Raw genomic sequence first — 15,111 nt, 5'->3', positions numbered from 1 at the left:
TATGTAACATTCCCATAATGCAACAGTGCCTGGTCCCTCAGTCTGCTGCCTCGAATCCCAGCACGCCACGATGTAACAAAGAGGAGAACAAATCTGATCTGTCATCAGACATAAACACAACATGTCTGTTTACTACAGCTGATGTCTCCAGCGTGGGCCGGAGGCTCACACGAGAGCTCCCAGCAGCTTTGTGTTTCACCATCAGGTGCAGAGAGGCCCGAGCGAATGAACGTCTGAGGTCCAGAAGCCATAAAAAACTCTGTGCTGACGCAAAACACATCTGCTGTTACAGCAACCCTCAGCGCTTGCTGCTGAACAGACTCTGAGCTCGGAAAACAAACAGAGCTCGAGCCGACGGCGAGACTCGACCAATTTTAGAAAAGCTGGTGCCTGAAAGCTGCTTTCGGTTCCTCTACAAAAACAAACTGCTTGTCCAAAAAGTCCATTTTTACACAGCAGCTGACCACCTCTGTGTGATGAGTGAAGCTCAACAGAAAGTTCTCCACTTCATGTTCACGTCTTCCTCAGGTTATTCTGTTGTCACAGGTAAGTCAAAGACGGGGACACAATATTAGGAACCACTGTCAGTGAAAGTCAGTACAATTACAAAGTATTATTTTATTTCATTCAGATTTATTACAGGAATGTTGCCTATAACACCTCGACCATCATTGCTCTCCTTTAGCAGGTTGTAGTTGTTGTTGAGGAGGTGGAAAATGTTTGAAACCTGAAACACATCTTTAGTTAGTCACACAGAAAGTTTGCAGACTGCTGGAGCTTTTCACCCCGGCCTTAGCCTGAAAAAGCTATGTGGGCCCGCCACCCACAGGAGGGGTCGTACAGGTTCAACGCTCTTTGAATCAGTCAGAGATGGAGGTCCTCGAGGCCCAATCCCCAGTTCCAAACCGGCTGAAACACTAGTTCATGCATTTATTACTTCCAGGCTGGACGACTGTAATTCATTATTATCAGGAAGTCCTAAAAACTCCCTGAAAATCCTTCAGCTGATCCAAAATGCTGCAGCAAGAGTCCTGACAGGGACTAGAAAGAGAGAGCATATACTTCACTTCACCCATACTGACTTCTCTTGAGTGACTCCGTGTTAAATCCAGAAAACGAGGTTTTGAATAGAATCAGGCCCCATCTTTTCTGAAAGACCTCATTTTACCGTATCACCCCAATAGAGCACTACTTAAAAGTAGAATTGGAGGCAGAGCCTTCAGCTGCCAGGCCCCTCTTCAGTGGAACCAGCTTCCAATACTTTTAATATTAGGCTCAACTTTCCTTTGTGACAAAGCATATGGTTAGGGCCGATCAGGTGACCGTGAATCCCCCCTTCATTACCCTGCAGTAGGTCTGGGTGTGTGTTTCGGTCAGCTGCAGCATTTCAAGCTGACATTTCATCAAATCAAGATGTTAACCAACTGAAAAAAGGATGATACAGAAGATGTGATTGGTTGGAGCTACATCCACTGAAACTTAGTGTACACTTAAGCCTATATTAACCTATAAATACAAGACAAAAATACACACTGTGGCACTCGGCTTGTCCCCTAAATTGCAACTGGCACTGCGAGGTACCAGCAAAAGCAGCACATTGTCACCACTAACCATATATTTCAGCTCTGCTTCGTTTGATACAAGCCTCAGTTGTCTGACTTTATACTGGCCTTGGAATAAAAGTGAGTGCAAAAGAGCAGAGCTTGCATTATGAGAATATCTGATCTAAAAATGTGTTCAAGGCTTTTCCAGGACCTGCAGAAAGACTGGAGCTGTTTTTAGGAAACCAGACGGAGAGTTCAGATGATCTCAAGCTTACCGAGAAAACCACACACACACACACACACACACACACACACACACACACACACACACACACACACACACACACACACACACACACACACACACACACACAGATTTGTGAGGAGCTGTTCAGTTTCTTTATGTTCAGTGAGAGTTGGCCTGTAGCCCAGATCCAGTTTCTCTAATTATGGACAGAGGTTAAATTGTGGCGGTGACGCAGAGTCTACAGCTCCGCACAGTCAACGCAGGAGGAATCACAGCTCCTTACTTCCCTTCAGCTTCCTTTCAAAACAAAAGTACCAGTGTGGAAATAGCAAAGTATACAATACATTTGGAATTATCATCAGAGACACAGATGCTCAGTGCTCACAGTGTACCAGTTATTTTCTGACCACTTGTTTAATGTCCATAAATAAATCTCACAGAAAAATTCTGATAATAAGAAAATCCAAATGAGCAGAGGAGAGAGAAGAGAGAAAAGCAGACAAACAAGACCAAACAAAGTGTGGGAGAGAGCAGGCAACAGGTTTTATATCTCACAAAGAAAATGCCTTTAAAAATGTTTGAAACCCAAAAACAGATAAACGAGGAAATATTTTCTTTCTCGTTAGTAAATTTCTGTTTCTACCAAGCAAAAGGACAACAAGCATGTCCCTCCCACCTGCTGACGAAATATCAGATGACGATTTTTTGACATAAATCACAATTCCGAGATGATCGCTTTATGTTATATAAATAAAATTATTGGTTTCTTAACTTTAAGCAATGTGATTTTAAAAAATATTAATGAATGCACTTATTTCTCTAATAATTATTTTTAATTACGTATTTTCTATTCTTGCTTTTTTGATTGGACCTTTTTTGCAGGTATTCGTTGATTCTTGTTGCGTTTATATTTGCTTGAATTACTTAAATTCACAGAGATTGTGAAAGTTTCAGCACCAACATGCGTTTATTCTTACAAAGGTTCTTTCGTTCTCTCTTCTAAAGCTCATGTTGCCCACTGTCTGCCGTTATTTCCTCCTCTCTCTAGCTCTCTCTCTCCCGTGTGTGTGTGTGTGTCTGTGTGTGTGTGTGTGTGTGTGTGTGTGTGTGTGTGTGTGTGTGTGAGAGAGAGAGAGAGAGAGAGAGAGAGAGAGAGAGAGAAGCTGTGCTCTCCAGGCGCCTCCTCCTCCTTCTCCAAACATGGCGCCGGCCCGCAGCTGTGCTGCCTCCCCGTCAGACGACGCAGAGAGGGAGAGAAAGAGAAGAAGAAGCGGGTAGAAACTCGCCCCAAAGTTTAGGAAAAAAACTTAATTTAAAACCAAGACTGCTTCGTGCTTTTTAAAGTACATCGGAGACTTTACGCGCCGCTTTTGGAGACGTTTACGCGTCAGGCTGTGCGCGTAACGGAAAGCCCACCTGTCCGACGAAGGTAGATTTCACTCCGTTTCTCGTAGGATGTGAGTCTTCCTGATTTTTGTGAAATAACGGAGCAGAGCGAGCAGGCAGCCGGGGGACTCGGGGTCAGAGCTGGCTCTGGTTAAAAACATGTGCAGCCCTGTGACCAACAGCAGCACAGAGGCTGTAGAGGAGTGAGTCTTTCCAGGGGACGGGGAAAAACGCAAAACAACGTTTCCACTCTTCCACGCTCAGAGGATGGATGGAGAACATTCTGCGCTGTCAGGAGTTGAGAGGGAGAGAGAGAGGCTCCCACCAATTTACAACAGCTCCCCTCCTGCTGTAAGAAACCCGCCTTTTATCTTTATCTATTCCACAACAGAGCGATCCCTGTCATCCCTTTCTGTTTGTTGTACAGAAAACATGTTTCACGTGCTACTGGTTGTTCTGGTGATAAGGAGGCATATTTGAAAAGTTATAAAAAAATAAGCAACGTTTGAACATTACAGGTAGAAATGTTAGACATCATTATCCCGTTTGAAAAAGACAATATATGAATTCAGGGTAAGGTTTTTCATGCATGTGCTTTAAAAAGCAAACCAATGACAGGTTTTTAGGAAGCATTCATCTTTGCAACTGGTGCAGGTTCAGGAACCGCACTGGGGTCTGTGTGCCCATACTGTTACATTCAGAACTGATTGTTTGAGTTTTACTGTGTAATAATAGATATCAGGCGTTTCGTGTTCTAAGAAATAATAAAAAAACGTTATGCAACACAAACCACGGTAATTAGAGCAAAGGATTTTACTGCAGGTCATCACTGCATGAGTCTCTCAGCGTGCATCTTTTTTAATGCAGTTTCACGTTCCACTTGATCCAAAATCATTTTGTAATAAGACAAAAATCTTCACTGTTTGTACTTCAGGAATCGGGTACATGGATTTGAACTTGTGTAAAGTCCCCTAAACTTCCTGAACAGATAGAAAAGTGACATTTAACAAAAAAAAAAAAATAAATAAAAGACTGCACTTTTGTTGCTTTTTGGAAAAAGTGATGCCCCTGCCTTACATAATGATGCCTGACTCCAGCTCTCCAGCAGTGATGTAATCATTCGAACACAGAGCCGGGCGCTCGCCTCGCTTGTTGGGCTTTTCACCGGCGTTGTTTTCGGTTTGGTTCTCTGTGTCACTTTGGAGCAGACTGGCGGGCTCGCTGGCTGCTCGGTTGATGTCATCTACATTGTGTCAGGGAGCAGGAATGTGCAGATCAGAAGGTTCGGGGCTAATAAACAGTCTGTCACTGCTGAGACCCACTCTGTCTGGAAATGCCATAAAGTGGCCGCATGCGCTTTTTCTCTCCGGGGCTTTGGCCTGACTGATTCTGATTCTTCTTCAGAAGTTTTCTGGCTGCTTAGGCTCAGTGCGAGCTGAAAAGATTCAGGCTTCAAGTTTGGAGAAACAGCTCCTGGAGACAGTGGCTGCCATTGTTTTACCCACCAGTAAAAACAGACCAATTGAAGGCAGCTGGTGCTCCCTGTTTTTTTTTTTTTTTACCTGATCCAGAATTCTTGTTTCTGAGAGTTGCCCGATGATGAGAAAGCATGTTATTATCTGGAAGACTTTTTCCAGACCTCCAAGAGTTTGATGAGCTGATGGTCTGGTTACTTAAGTCAAGTAAAACCTGACTCAGCAGATTCATGACAAACATTTTTTTGGGTTTCAAGCTTTGATTGTTGGGTTCTGCTGTTTTTCTCTGAAAGTATTTCAACTGTGAGTTATTGCATATAAAATCAGCCAAATCTGAAATAAAGCCGGTTTAAAGGTTTTAATTCCTTGACTAAATAGAAACTCGACTTTTACATGTGTTACAAGTTGTTAGAATATGACTGTGTCACACACAGAAGATGAGCCTTGTGTTAATTGTTATATTGAGATTGAAATAAAAATAGTTTCTCTGAATTTTTTTTCATGTCACTGTGGGATGGTGCTTCAGGGTTTAGCACTGGGAGCTCACAGGTGGACGCTCCTCCTGTTCTCCCAGGTTTGTCCTGGAGCTGGCTTAGTTCTCGGCTCAGGGAATTCTTAAACGCTTTGCTTCCAGGTTTAAAAAAATCTTTGATAGACTTCCATTTATATGGTTCCACTCCACACAAACTTTCACAGTAGCATCTCTGTAGATATGCTGTAGCCCCATGGTTATATTTGAGCATTTCCATCATCCATCTGACGCCATCCACGATTATTTTGATGTTGGACAGTCTCCTTTGTCTTTGTTTAGCAGTTCAGCCGCTGGTAAGCAGCTAGCCCTGGCCCTTTATTCTTTCATGTTTTCTCTGTTGATCATTGCCATGGCAACATGTTTCAAGTACCTGCTGATTAGCCTATTAAGAAAAGCCTTGAAGCATAAATTAAGTGGCACAAGCTGAGTGCTATTTGATTTGAAGATGACTTTCCGAGAATGCCTTTGACAGACCTGGCTCGCGTTCATCTAATCCATCCATGATAATCCATAACCAGGGAATTCAGTTTAAAATGAATTACATGTGGATTTGAAGATGAGATTCCCAGTTTGGAGGAGAAAATAACTCCAAATATAAGAATGTTTATCAGACAGAAATGATTTTTTGTACAGATTGCCTGGGTGACATTCGTGTTTATCCACAGCAAACAGCCAGCGTGCTAACTGAATCTTCGCTGACAGCTCGCTAGAAATTGAAAGAGCAGCAGTGCTTCAGTGAGTGTGTCTGTGTTTGTGTTCATCTCAGCTTCAGACTAAACTCAGAACTCCACAGAAACTCTTGGTGTTCCCCTAGTTTCCCTTTAGTCCCCTGTCCAGGGTGACATCGGGGCTTTCCTTTGACTTTGAACACAACACGCCGGCTCTGAGATGAGCTTCAGGTTCTCTTTGAACACGCAGTGCACATCTGATTTCTGCGTCTTAAAGAAAGAGCTCAACTTTATTTGCTTTGCCACTGCAGACAGCGCGTCCTCAGTATAAGCAGGACTGATCATCAGAGCACGTGACCCTGGTGTAACCTGCAGTGTTTCACGTCACTTTTTGGTATAATCTCAGCTCGCTTCACATCTCCAGCAAGGTGGTACTAAATAACAAGGCTCCTGGGAACTGTGCACGATTACTAAACCAAAAAAAAGAGCCAGGCAGTACTGGGCTACTCTATCAGTGGTTTGGGGAGTTTTTCTTCAGCCCCAGATATTGGCGCTTGGTGAAAAATCCTAACGGGACTAATGCTTGCTTTATTTTGCCATGACCGGTCTCCAAACTGATGCCAGACTTGTGGTGATGATGCTGATGATGATGCACCAGAATGAGCTCACTGATTCTGTGAGCCATCTCGGATAAATGTTGGCTGCTCATTGGAGCTGATTTCAGCCTAAATCAACCCAAACCAGCTGACTTGAACACAAGTTTAAATCTGGGATCCAGAGTCAGACTCACATCTGGTGCTGTGCTTCCAAGACTCAGCCAGATCTGGCATCATTAAGCCGTGCTTACTCAAACTTGATGAGGAATAATGTCTGTGTATTTGGAAACCATTTCTAACAGACTGTTGAGTCTTTGTGTTCAGGAAGCAGACTGTACATCAGCTGCAGGTCAGTCTGCTGGATGAGATCGTGAACTGAAGCATCTATAGCTGGTGTAAAGACAGTGCTTCACGTTTATATACAGCATATTCGATCTGATTAGAGATGAGCAGCTGACAGAGGAGAGGCTGAGCAGAGTGTGTGAGACACAGTCAGACGCTGAGCTCTTCGTGGCGTGGTTTCTCTCTGGATGACAGCATTTCCTCTCAGACTAAATGACTGAGCAGAGCCGGACACGACGGAAATCACAAGACTGCTGCTAAAGCCGTTTAATTATTGTCAGATGTGAAGCGGGATCTAGTTATCGAGAAAACTTGAGCAGGAATGATTTGTTGACAGCCTCATTTCCTTGATCGAGTTGTTTATGCTGCACGCTTTCCCGGACATCACCTGTCAATCAGCTGGCGTGGGCAGGCCTGTGGCGATGATGAAAGAGTGAGTGATGTGGCTTCACTGGGAGAGGACTGTAATTATACACACATCACTTCTAAGGGAGTGATGCAGGAAAGCAGCTCTGCATGAAGAGAACGAAGAAGTTTACAGCGGCGCTTCGGGCTCTGTGAGGTCTTCAACACCGTGGCAGCATGTCGATATTTAGCATCTTAGTTTGGCTTTTTAGTGCACTAATTAGCACCATTTATAAAGCAAATATACTTATATACAGCATATATACCATATATACAGCAAACTGATGTCAGTGTCATTAATTTCATGAACATTTATCAATAAAAATGTTCTTAATGGAAACCAGCTGAGCTGATAAATGATAATAAATGCAAGTAAAAAATGTATAAAATATCTCAACAGTGTCGTTGTTGGTCACAGTTATGGGATGGTAATATGACAGTTCCAAATCAAACATGTTAGTTCAGACATCAACGTCAAGCTCAGCCACAATCCCAGCCCCTGAGATTTACTGGGATTGTGGCTGAGCGTGACAGTGCCAACCCACATCATGATGGCTCAGCTGATACCTTTCTACATATCACAAACTGCATGTCGGCTGTGTTACTTAGGCTGCTTTAGCTTGCCCGCAGTTCTTGCCCATCTGCCGGCTGCTTTGCAACCCACCTCCACCTTTAGCTTAAGATCGTTTTTGATTGTGGGCACAAAAGCAGTGACGAGCAGTCAGGCTTGCAGCGTTATAACTGTTTCCACTGTGGCCACAACGTTTTTCTCTGGAGTGCTCGTTTTGGCTCAACCCTGTTTTATTGGGGTTTGCTGCTAATTAAAGGGGAAAATAGGTCTAAAGGAACCTTTCAAAAGATTTAAGTAAATGCATATCAGTATCTGTTTTTAAAAACTTTTTAACACCAAATTGTCCTCTGAAGATATATAAGATAGAGTCCTTACAATAGGGACAAGATGACAAGAGACAGCAATACAAGCTACATTGTAGCCACAGCCACCCCTTTGCAGGCTGCAGGACACTGCTGCCAGGCCCTCTGACCACCACCAGTAGGCAACGGGTGAAGTGTCTTGCCCAAGGACACAATGACAGAGACTGTCCAAGCCGGGGCTCGACCTTTCGATTACAAGGCGAACTCCCAACTCTTGAGCCGTGATCGCCCCAATCTCCAAGAGAGATCTGCTGTGATTATTTGGATGTTAAATACTGGTTTTGTTGTCAAATAGCTGTATGAGTCTGAATGTAAGTTTGCAAAAAAATTCTAAATAAAAACATTCAATACTGAGGAAACATGTATATCCTGACTTTTGTGGAAATGTCCTTAAACAGCTGTAGTTAAAACACCAAATGTCAGGCTCGCAGAGTCTCAAGAAGAAAAGCCAACGAGTTAGAAAGCTGTGCATTAAACGCTTTTTGCAGAATTTCTCAACCTGTGGCGATTTAACGAACTCAGATGGAGCAACTGCTTTACTGCCTGCACTGAGTGAAATTTAAATGCACTTTAATTTGAAGTAATGAGAATCTTCTTCGACATGTGATTTATTGAATGATTTCAGTGTCTGCTTTTGTATTCCTGCATTAATTCTGGGTTTTCAAAAAGTGTTTGATCTGATTTGAGTGAAAAACCTGTTGCATCTCATTAACACTGTGGAACGTCTGAGCTGAGAGATGAGATGAAAGGGCACGTGTCGGCTCGTGTGTGTGTGTGTGTGTGTGTGTGTGTGTATCTGTTGTACTATTTGTATTCTGCGTGACGTGTGACACATAAGACTGCACATACACAAATGAGCCACAACATTAAAAGCACTGCTGGGTGAATCACCTTGTTACAATTCAGTGTGCATTAAGAAGACCTCCTAACTTTGAGCCTGTTCAAATGGACTAGTTATAAAAATTTGAACTACTACCCAGTTGTGATGAATGGGGAAACTATTCATAGAGACCAGAGAGCATTTTTCTGTGTGTGTAAGACCGTAAACGTATGTATATCTACTGTGAAGTTGGGTAATTTTACGTTGGGGTCTATTGGGACTGACTTTGGAAGCAGCCTCAAGTGGACGTTAGAGGAACTGCAGCTACTGGCACTCCCACTTTGGCTTTGTTTTTCAGCCTGGAGGTTTCTGCATGAACGAAAGCACACCCCACGCATTACAGGCCTCACCCACAGCCCACAGGACTGTAAGCTGCCTCAGTAGCACAAGAGAGACACATACAAAATGAGACAGGTGGTTTTAATTATGTGGCTGATCGTCTATGCCATCATCGTAATCTGTTCTTTTTTTGAAAATGTAGCATGTACCTGACTGTTTTTCTGTTCTTTTTAGTGCTTTAGAGAAAATAACATGGAAAAACAACTGTGTGTGTGTGTGTGTGTGTGTGTGTGTGTGTGTGTGTGTGTGTGTGTGTGTGTGTGTGTGTGTGTGTGTGTGGGCTGTCGTCAGGGCTAAAAGGGCTAAAATTCTGTTCACAATATCCCTCAGGGTCTCATTTCTTTTGAAACTGATTCATTTTGAATGGATGATTAACTGTCTTCCCGTTCCATCACCTGAACACAACACTGCTGGTGCTGCTGCTGTGTGTGTGTGTGTGTATGTGTGTGTATGAGAGAGAGAGCGTGGTGTGTTTGCGGCTGTCATGAGCGGCTGCTGTGCATCTGTTGAACTCCCCACCTCCTCTTCCTTCCACCTCTCAAGCCTCCTCTACGATCTGTTCTCTCCATCTGTTCTTTCATTTCCATTTCTTCACTGACTTCCTGTCTCATATCCTCCTTCATTTTTCCCCACTTTCTCCCATCTTTTCTGCATTACTTCACTTTCCCTCACTTATCCTTCTTTCCTGCTCTCTCTTTTCAACATGCTTTCTCATCAATCTTCTCATCTTGTTACCACATTTTTCTCATTGCACTTGTGGTTCACAGACACCTAAAACTCATCAAATACCAAAAAGATTAGAAGTGTGATTCATCACAGAGAAGACTGAGTGAATATTAAGTTCATTCATTCAGTTCAGGTCATGTTGTCATTGTCTGTTCATGCAGCTGAAAACCTGATTTCATTTAGAGGTTCTGACTCAAGAGCTAGAGCACCACTAAGTGCTGGTTTCTTGGTGTTATGGGTGAAATCTGGGCTTAAAATGTTCACAATCGAGTTGAAGTCCTAACCTGGATCATCTAGAAGAGATAGAAAAAAGGAGAGAAGATGGAGGTTGTGTCTGGTTTTAAAGGGCTCCATAGTTCTGTTTTAGTTTGTATGTGATTGGATCTCGGAAAATAAACAGAGCTGGTTTTCCATAAAGTTTTGGAGTAAAGGTTTGTGTGTGTAGCTGAAGTCATGTCCGGTAGTCTCTCACTAAAGCTGGCATCTCCACTTTGATTCTTCACGTTTCTCTCAAGGTAGACTGGTGACGTTGATTATGGAGTTACAGACTGAAGCGTTTGAGACTTCAGGACTTTGCAGCGGTTCAAAAAGATAAAACAAAGGAGGAGATAACTGGTCTGTTGTGCGTGCATGCAAAAAAACTTTCTTTCCACTCGTCTTCATGATCATGTTTTTGTGTGGTAGGGTTTGGGGCGAGGAGCCAAGCAGCCTTTTCCATCTCTGGGCACCTTCATCTCCACGCTCAGCCAGAGGAGGGACATGGCTGGACGTGGACTGGCTGGTGGCATCATGGGCAACTTGACCGGTAACCACGGACTCAGACACGGTGAGTTCAGACACAACTTATTATTATTTCAGCAAACAGAGTGGTTTTGCCCCTTTTCTGTCTTTCTTTGCACATCGAAAAAGGAAATTTAAACAAATTTCCCAAAATGCTGTCTCTATCCTCCATTCTGTGTTCGTGCCTTTGGTCCAGGACCAGATTAGAGCTTTGGCTTTCAGGAAATGACACCGGACTCGAGCTAGCATTCATAAAACATTATGAGTAAAAATAAAAAATAATTTAAAAAACAGTTAAAAAAAACTCGATCCATCCATCTTCTTCCGCTTAGCAGGCTCGGGTCACGTGGGCAGCAGCCTAAGAAGAGAAGCCCAGACCTGCCTTATTGTGGTGGAGAGGTTTGTGTGTTGCAGGGATCCCAGGGGCTTTGTTGTCTGGGGGCTTTTGCCACCTGGCAGGGTCTCCCATGGCAAACTGGTCCTGAGTGAAGGACCAGACAAAGAGCGATTCAGAAGAACCCTATGAGTAGAACACCAAGGGAACAGTTCACCCTTCCCGGGATAGAGTTACCGGGGCCCCGCCCTGGAGTCAGGCCCGGGAAGGGGGCCGAACGCGAGCGTCTGGTGGCTGGGCCTTAGTCCATAGGGCCCGGGCACAGCCCGAAAAGGGGACACGGGCCCATCAGCAGCCAGGAGCGAATTAAAACTGTTTTGGCAAAATCTGCCTGTTGAAAGAACCTGACTGGAGAAGCACTGCTCTGTAAACCCAAATGCTAAAAGGATTTAAATAGGAGAATTATTTGGAGTTATTTGTTGCATTCTCCCTTTTTTCCATTGATTTTTTTTTTACATTATTTTAAGCCAGACTTAAAAAAACGTGTAATGTGCATCTAAGTTACTGCAATAATGCTGAAGCGTTCCAGCAGAATTAGACTGTTGAGCTGTCATTGGGAAAACACAGACACACAACCATTCGCACTGCACCACTGTGCCGCAGACACTGTGACAACTGATTCATATTAATGAAAAATATTTGAACTGACATAATAAGAACTTTACCATAGACATCATACAGAGATCAAGAGATATGACACTCACAAACCCAAACGATGAAGATGGTGTGATGTTGTGAAACTATGTGCATGCACAGTTTGATGCTGCTGCTGCAAATGGAATAAAGTGTTTAAAACCTGATTTAGGGGCAAAGGTGCCAAACCTCTGAAGTGTTGGCATTGATATGAAAGGTTTGGCTTTCTGCTGGCATATTTAGATAGGATTAAGTTTTGAGACTTGCTTCCAGAAGCACTTTAAATATTTGATTACGTGCAAAATGCACTACTTTACTGCAAAAAACATTGAAACTCTTAGAGCTTTTGATGTTTAGGTTCTTCACCATAAAAGCAATTGTGAGGCTTCTCTGTGGTTTTAAATGTGTAGATGAAACACTTTGCCTTTAGCATCTTTAGTCAAATTGAACTTGTGGCTTTTTTACTTCTACTTGTGCAACAAGCTTTGCTCCGACTTCCTGTCGTCTGAATCGGCACTGCTTCATTCCAAAGCAGTAAAGCTGCTCAGTGTTTTGTAATATTGTTCGCCGCCTCTTTGCTCTCTTGGAAGCACCGATCCCCGTCCTCGTCTGCGATGTAATGATGTGTTACTTCCTCTGTTTACAGTGTGCTTGATGTATGCACTCACACTCTGTTTATGCTGCCTGCAAATGATGACATCGCTACTCTGAAATGAAAAGCTTTGAAAAGGAAGAAGAAGAGAAAAAGCTGTGCGGCTGTGGATTTCAACATCCCGCAGTGTGAGAAGATCAGACGCCTTCACTAATAACGAGACACTTACAGACATTTTTAAGGGGTGATTCAGATCTCAGCTGACTCACAGTTGAAGCTCAAGTCACTTAGACTCAAGAGCTGGAAACAAGTAATAATTACAAATGGTTTGTTCTCCTGCACGTGAAGCATTTTTGGGCAAGTGGCATAAAAAATGTGTTTAGATAAGGTTTTTAGTTTCTCTTATTAAATTAGCATTGCAGTTATCAGATTGCGAGCTTTTCTGCGTGGCTTTAATTATTTTTTCATTGTGAGTGTTTTGACGGTAAAGGGGATGCTGCTTCCTGTTAAAGGCGTGGTTGTTTTTAAATGCCGCGTGAGAACAGAGACCCGGCGGAGCACCCACCAGCCCACTTTGTCACCACGGCTACTGATGCCAGAATAATTATACAAACCTCCGCCCCAAATCAAAACCATATGAAAGTGAAAACCATCAAGACACACACATGAGATATTGTTGCATTCCTCGGGCCCGTTACAGTCGGCCAGCCTGCTGGATAATCACCACAATTTGCTACTTCATCTGTAACGTGTTACGGGTTTTTGTAGAGATTTGTCAAAATAAAAGTGGAGTTTGGTCTCAGAAGGAACACTGTTCCACTGCAGCGTGATATGACTCAATGCAGTAAATATATAAAATGGCTAAATTGGTTGAACGAAGTGCAAAAGTCTTGAACCACCACTATTTTCTTTGTATGTACTTCCGGTGAGCTTTCTCGTCATTTTTTAAAGTCGTCTTGAGTAACAGTTCTCGAGGCTTCTGCAGGTCTTTCAAAGTCCTTCTTTGGACTTTGGCTGCTTTTGCACTCGTTTTCAGTCCCAGCCTGGTACGTGATCAGTTTCAGAAAAGTGTCTGTTGAAACAATCAGATATAAAAAGGTAGCTAACTTAACAGACAATATAGCAAAAAAATAAATAAAAAACAAATTTTAAATCAAATCTTTAGGAACTGTTTTACTTGTAGCCTCTGGCAAAAATACCTCATATGTTCCTATTTCTTTTGCTAAAAATATGAAAAATGTCAAAGATGTCACAGTGTGACTGAAACAACATTTTTGCACCAATGCGGTGATTTCCAAAGAACTTTAGCTGCCATGTCTCAGAATCCTTAAAAAAGTTGTGGAAACTATGTACATGGAAGACCAATGAAGAAGTTTACATATCCACTGGTGTTTGACTGCAGTGACTACTCTAGTTTTTAGCGCTTGACTTCATTTTTCTGCCCCAAAGGTTGCCACTTGATGCATGACTAAGTTAAACAGAATAAAAAAAATGCATAATTGTAATAAACAGTAGTCATGTAGCCATGTGCTCACACATAGAGCAGGTAACCAGCAATCATATTTTGCTGTGACGTGACTGAATAAGAAGCTATCACTGTGCAACTTGCCTCACAAACAAGGTGCACACATCATCTCCAGTCTGATGCTTGCTTTGTTCAGAAACCTCTGCAGCAATGAAAGCAGGATTGAATGGAAAGCACTTGAAAACACTTTGGGAAGATCTCTCTCACCCATCATCAAGAGACATCAAAGTAAACTCTGGAGAAAGAAAGAGAAGGAGGAAAAAGATGAATGTGACTCTTATGATCAAAAGGTGTCATGACAACGGATGCTTGTTGTTGTCAGCCCTGCGCTCAGTGATATACGAGCTGACAAAGCAATGATAATTAGGATGGTGAGGGACAGGGGAGTGAAGATGGAAGGTGAGATTTAACAATATGTTCTTCTCCTTATTGCAGCTTTGTTTCCTCTTTGATTATGAATTTCTGTCTGATTTCATTAATGAAACAACTAATTCCTTCATCGAGGAGAATTTCATGACAGAAATGGAGCATAATGAAAAAAAGAGCCAATTCAAATTTGGTTCCAATCCAGATAATTTTATTCAAAATAGTTAAATAGTCCTGGCTTTGGCAGACAAAGCACAATCTAAATGCTTTTGTAGTTGATTCATTTCATGGACCGTTTGCATGTTTGATATTCTTGATCCACAGAGGATGGCTTGTTCCTTTTCATCTTCCTTCACAATCACCATCAATACAAAGTTTACTTTTGATCAGCGGTTTGATCCATTGTCTGGAATGCTCTTTGGACAGTTTCATGGTTCAGAACGTCTTGTTTTGTGCGCAATCAGATACACACAGAGCAGCACAAGATGTTTGGACTGATGGAGAAAAGTAAAAGGTAAACCAGGTACTAAATCCTCAGCCAACACCGAACCAAACTGGCAGCCTGCTGACACAAGTGCACTCGGGGGGGGGGGCATCTTTCACTGAGGCTGAGAAAATCACAACGAGTGATGAAATGGAAATTTCTATTTGAAATCTAATTCTACACATTTTTTTTCACTATTGGATTAATTACTTTTTCTAAAACAATGATTTCTTCATTGTAGCATCTTTCCTCACCCTCGGGACA

General features: G+C 42.6%; 1 protein-coding gene across 2 annotated transcripts in view; it reads left to right on the top strand.

Annotated features, from left to right (window-relative positions):
• Positions 1-472: 472 nt before the first annotated feature.
• The window catches only part of hectd2 (HECT domain containing 2), a 59,174-nt gene continuing 44,535 nt past the window's right edge, over positions 473-15,111 (top strand). The window contains exons 1-2 of one of the 2 annotated variants that reach the window (XM_004570636.5): positions 473-546; positions 10,758-10,899. In XM_004570636.5, coding sequence (XP_004570693.1) covers positions 10,833-10,899 — 67 coding nt within the window. In that variant the 5' untranslated portion in view covers positions 473-546; positions 10,758-10,832. Of the gene's footprint in view, positions 547-2,976; positions 3,529-10,757; positions 10,900-15,111 lie in introns of those variants that run through there. The other variant, XM_004570635.4, reaches the window with a different exon arrangement.

Source organism: Maylandia zebra, linkage group LG13, assembly GCF_041146795.1.
Source record: "Maylandia zebra isolate NMK-2024a linkage group LG13, Mzebra_GT3a, whole genome shotgun sequence".
In the NCBI taxonomy this organism is placed as follows: Eukaryota; Metazoa; Chordata; class Actinopteri; order Cichliformes; family Cichlidae; genus Maylandia; species Maylandia zebra.
The sequence above is the reverse complement of the archived record's forward strand: the minus strand, read 5'-3'. Positions and strand labels throughout refer to the sequence as shown.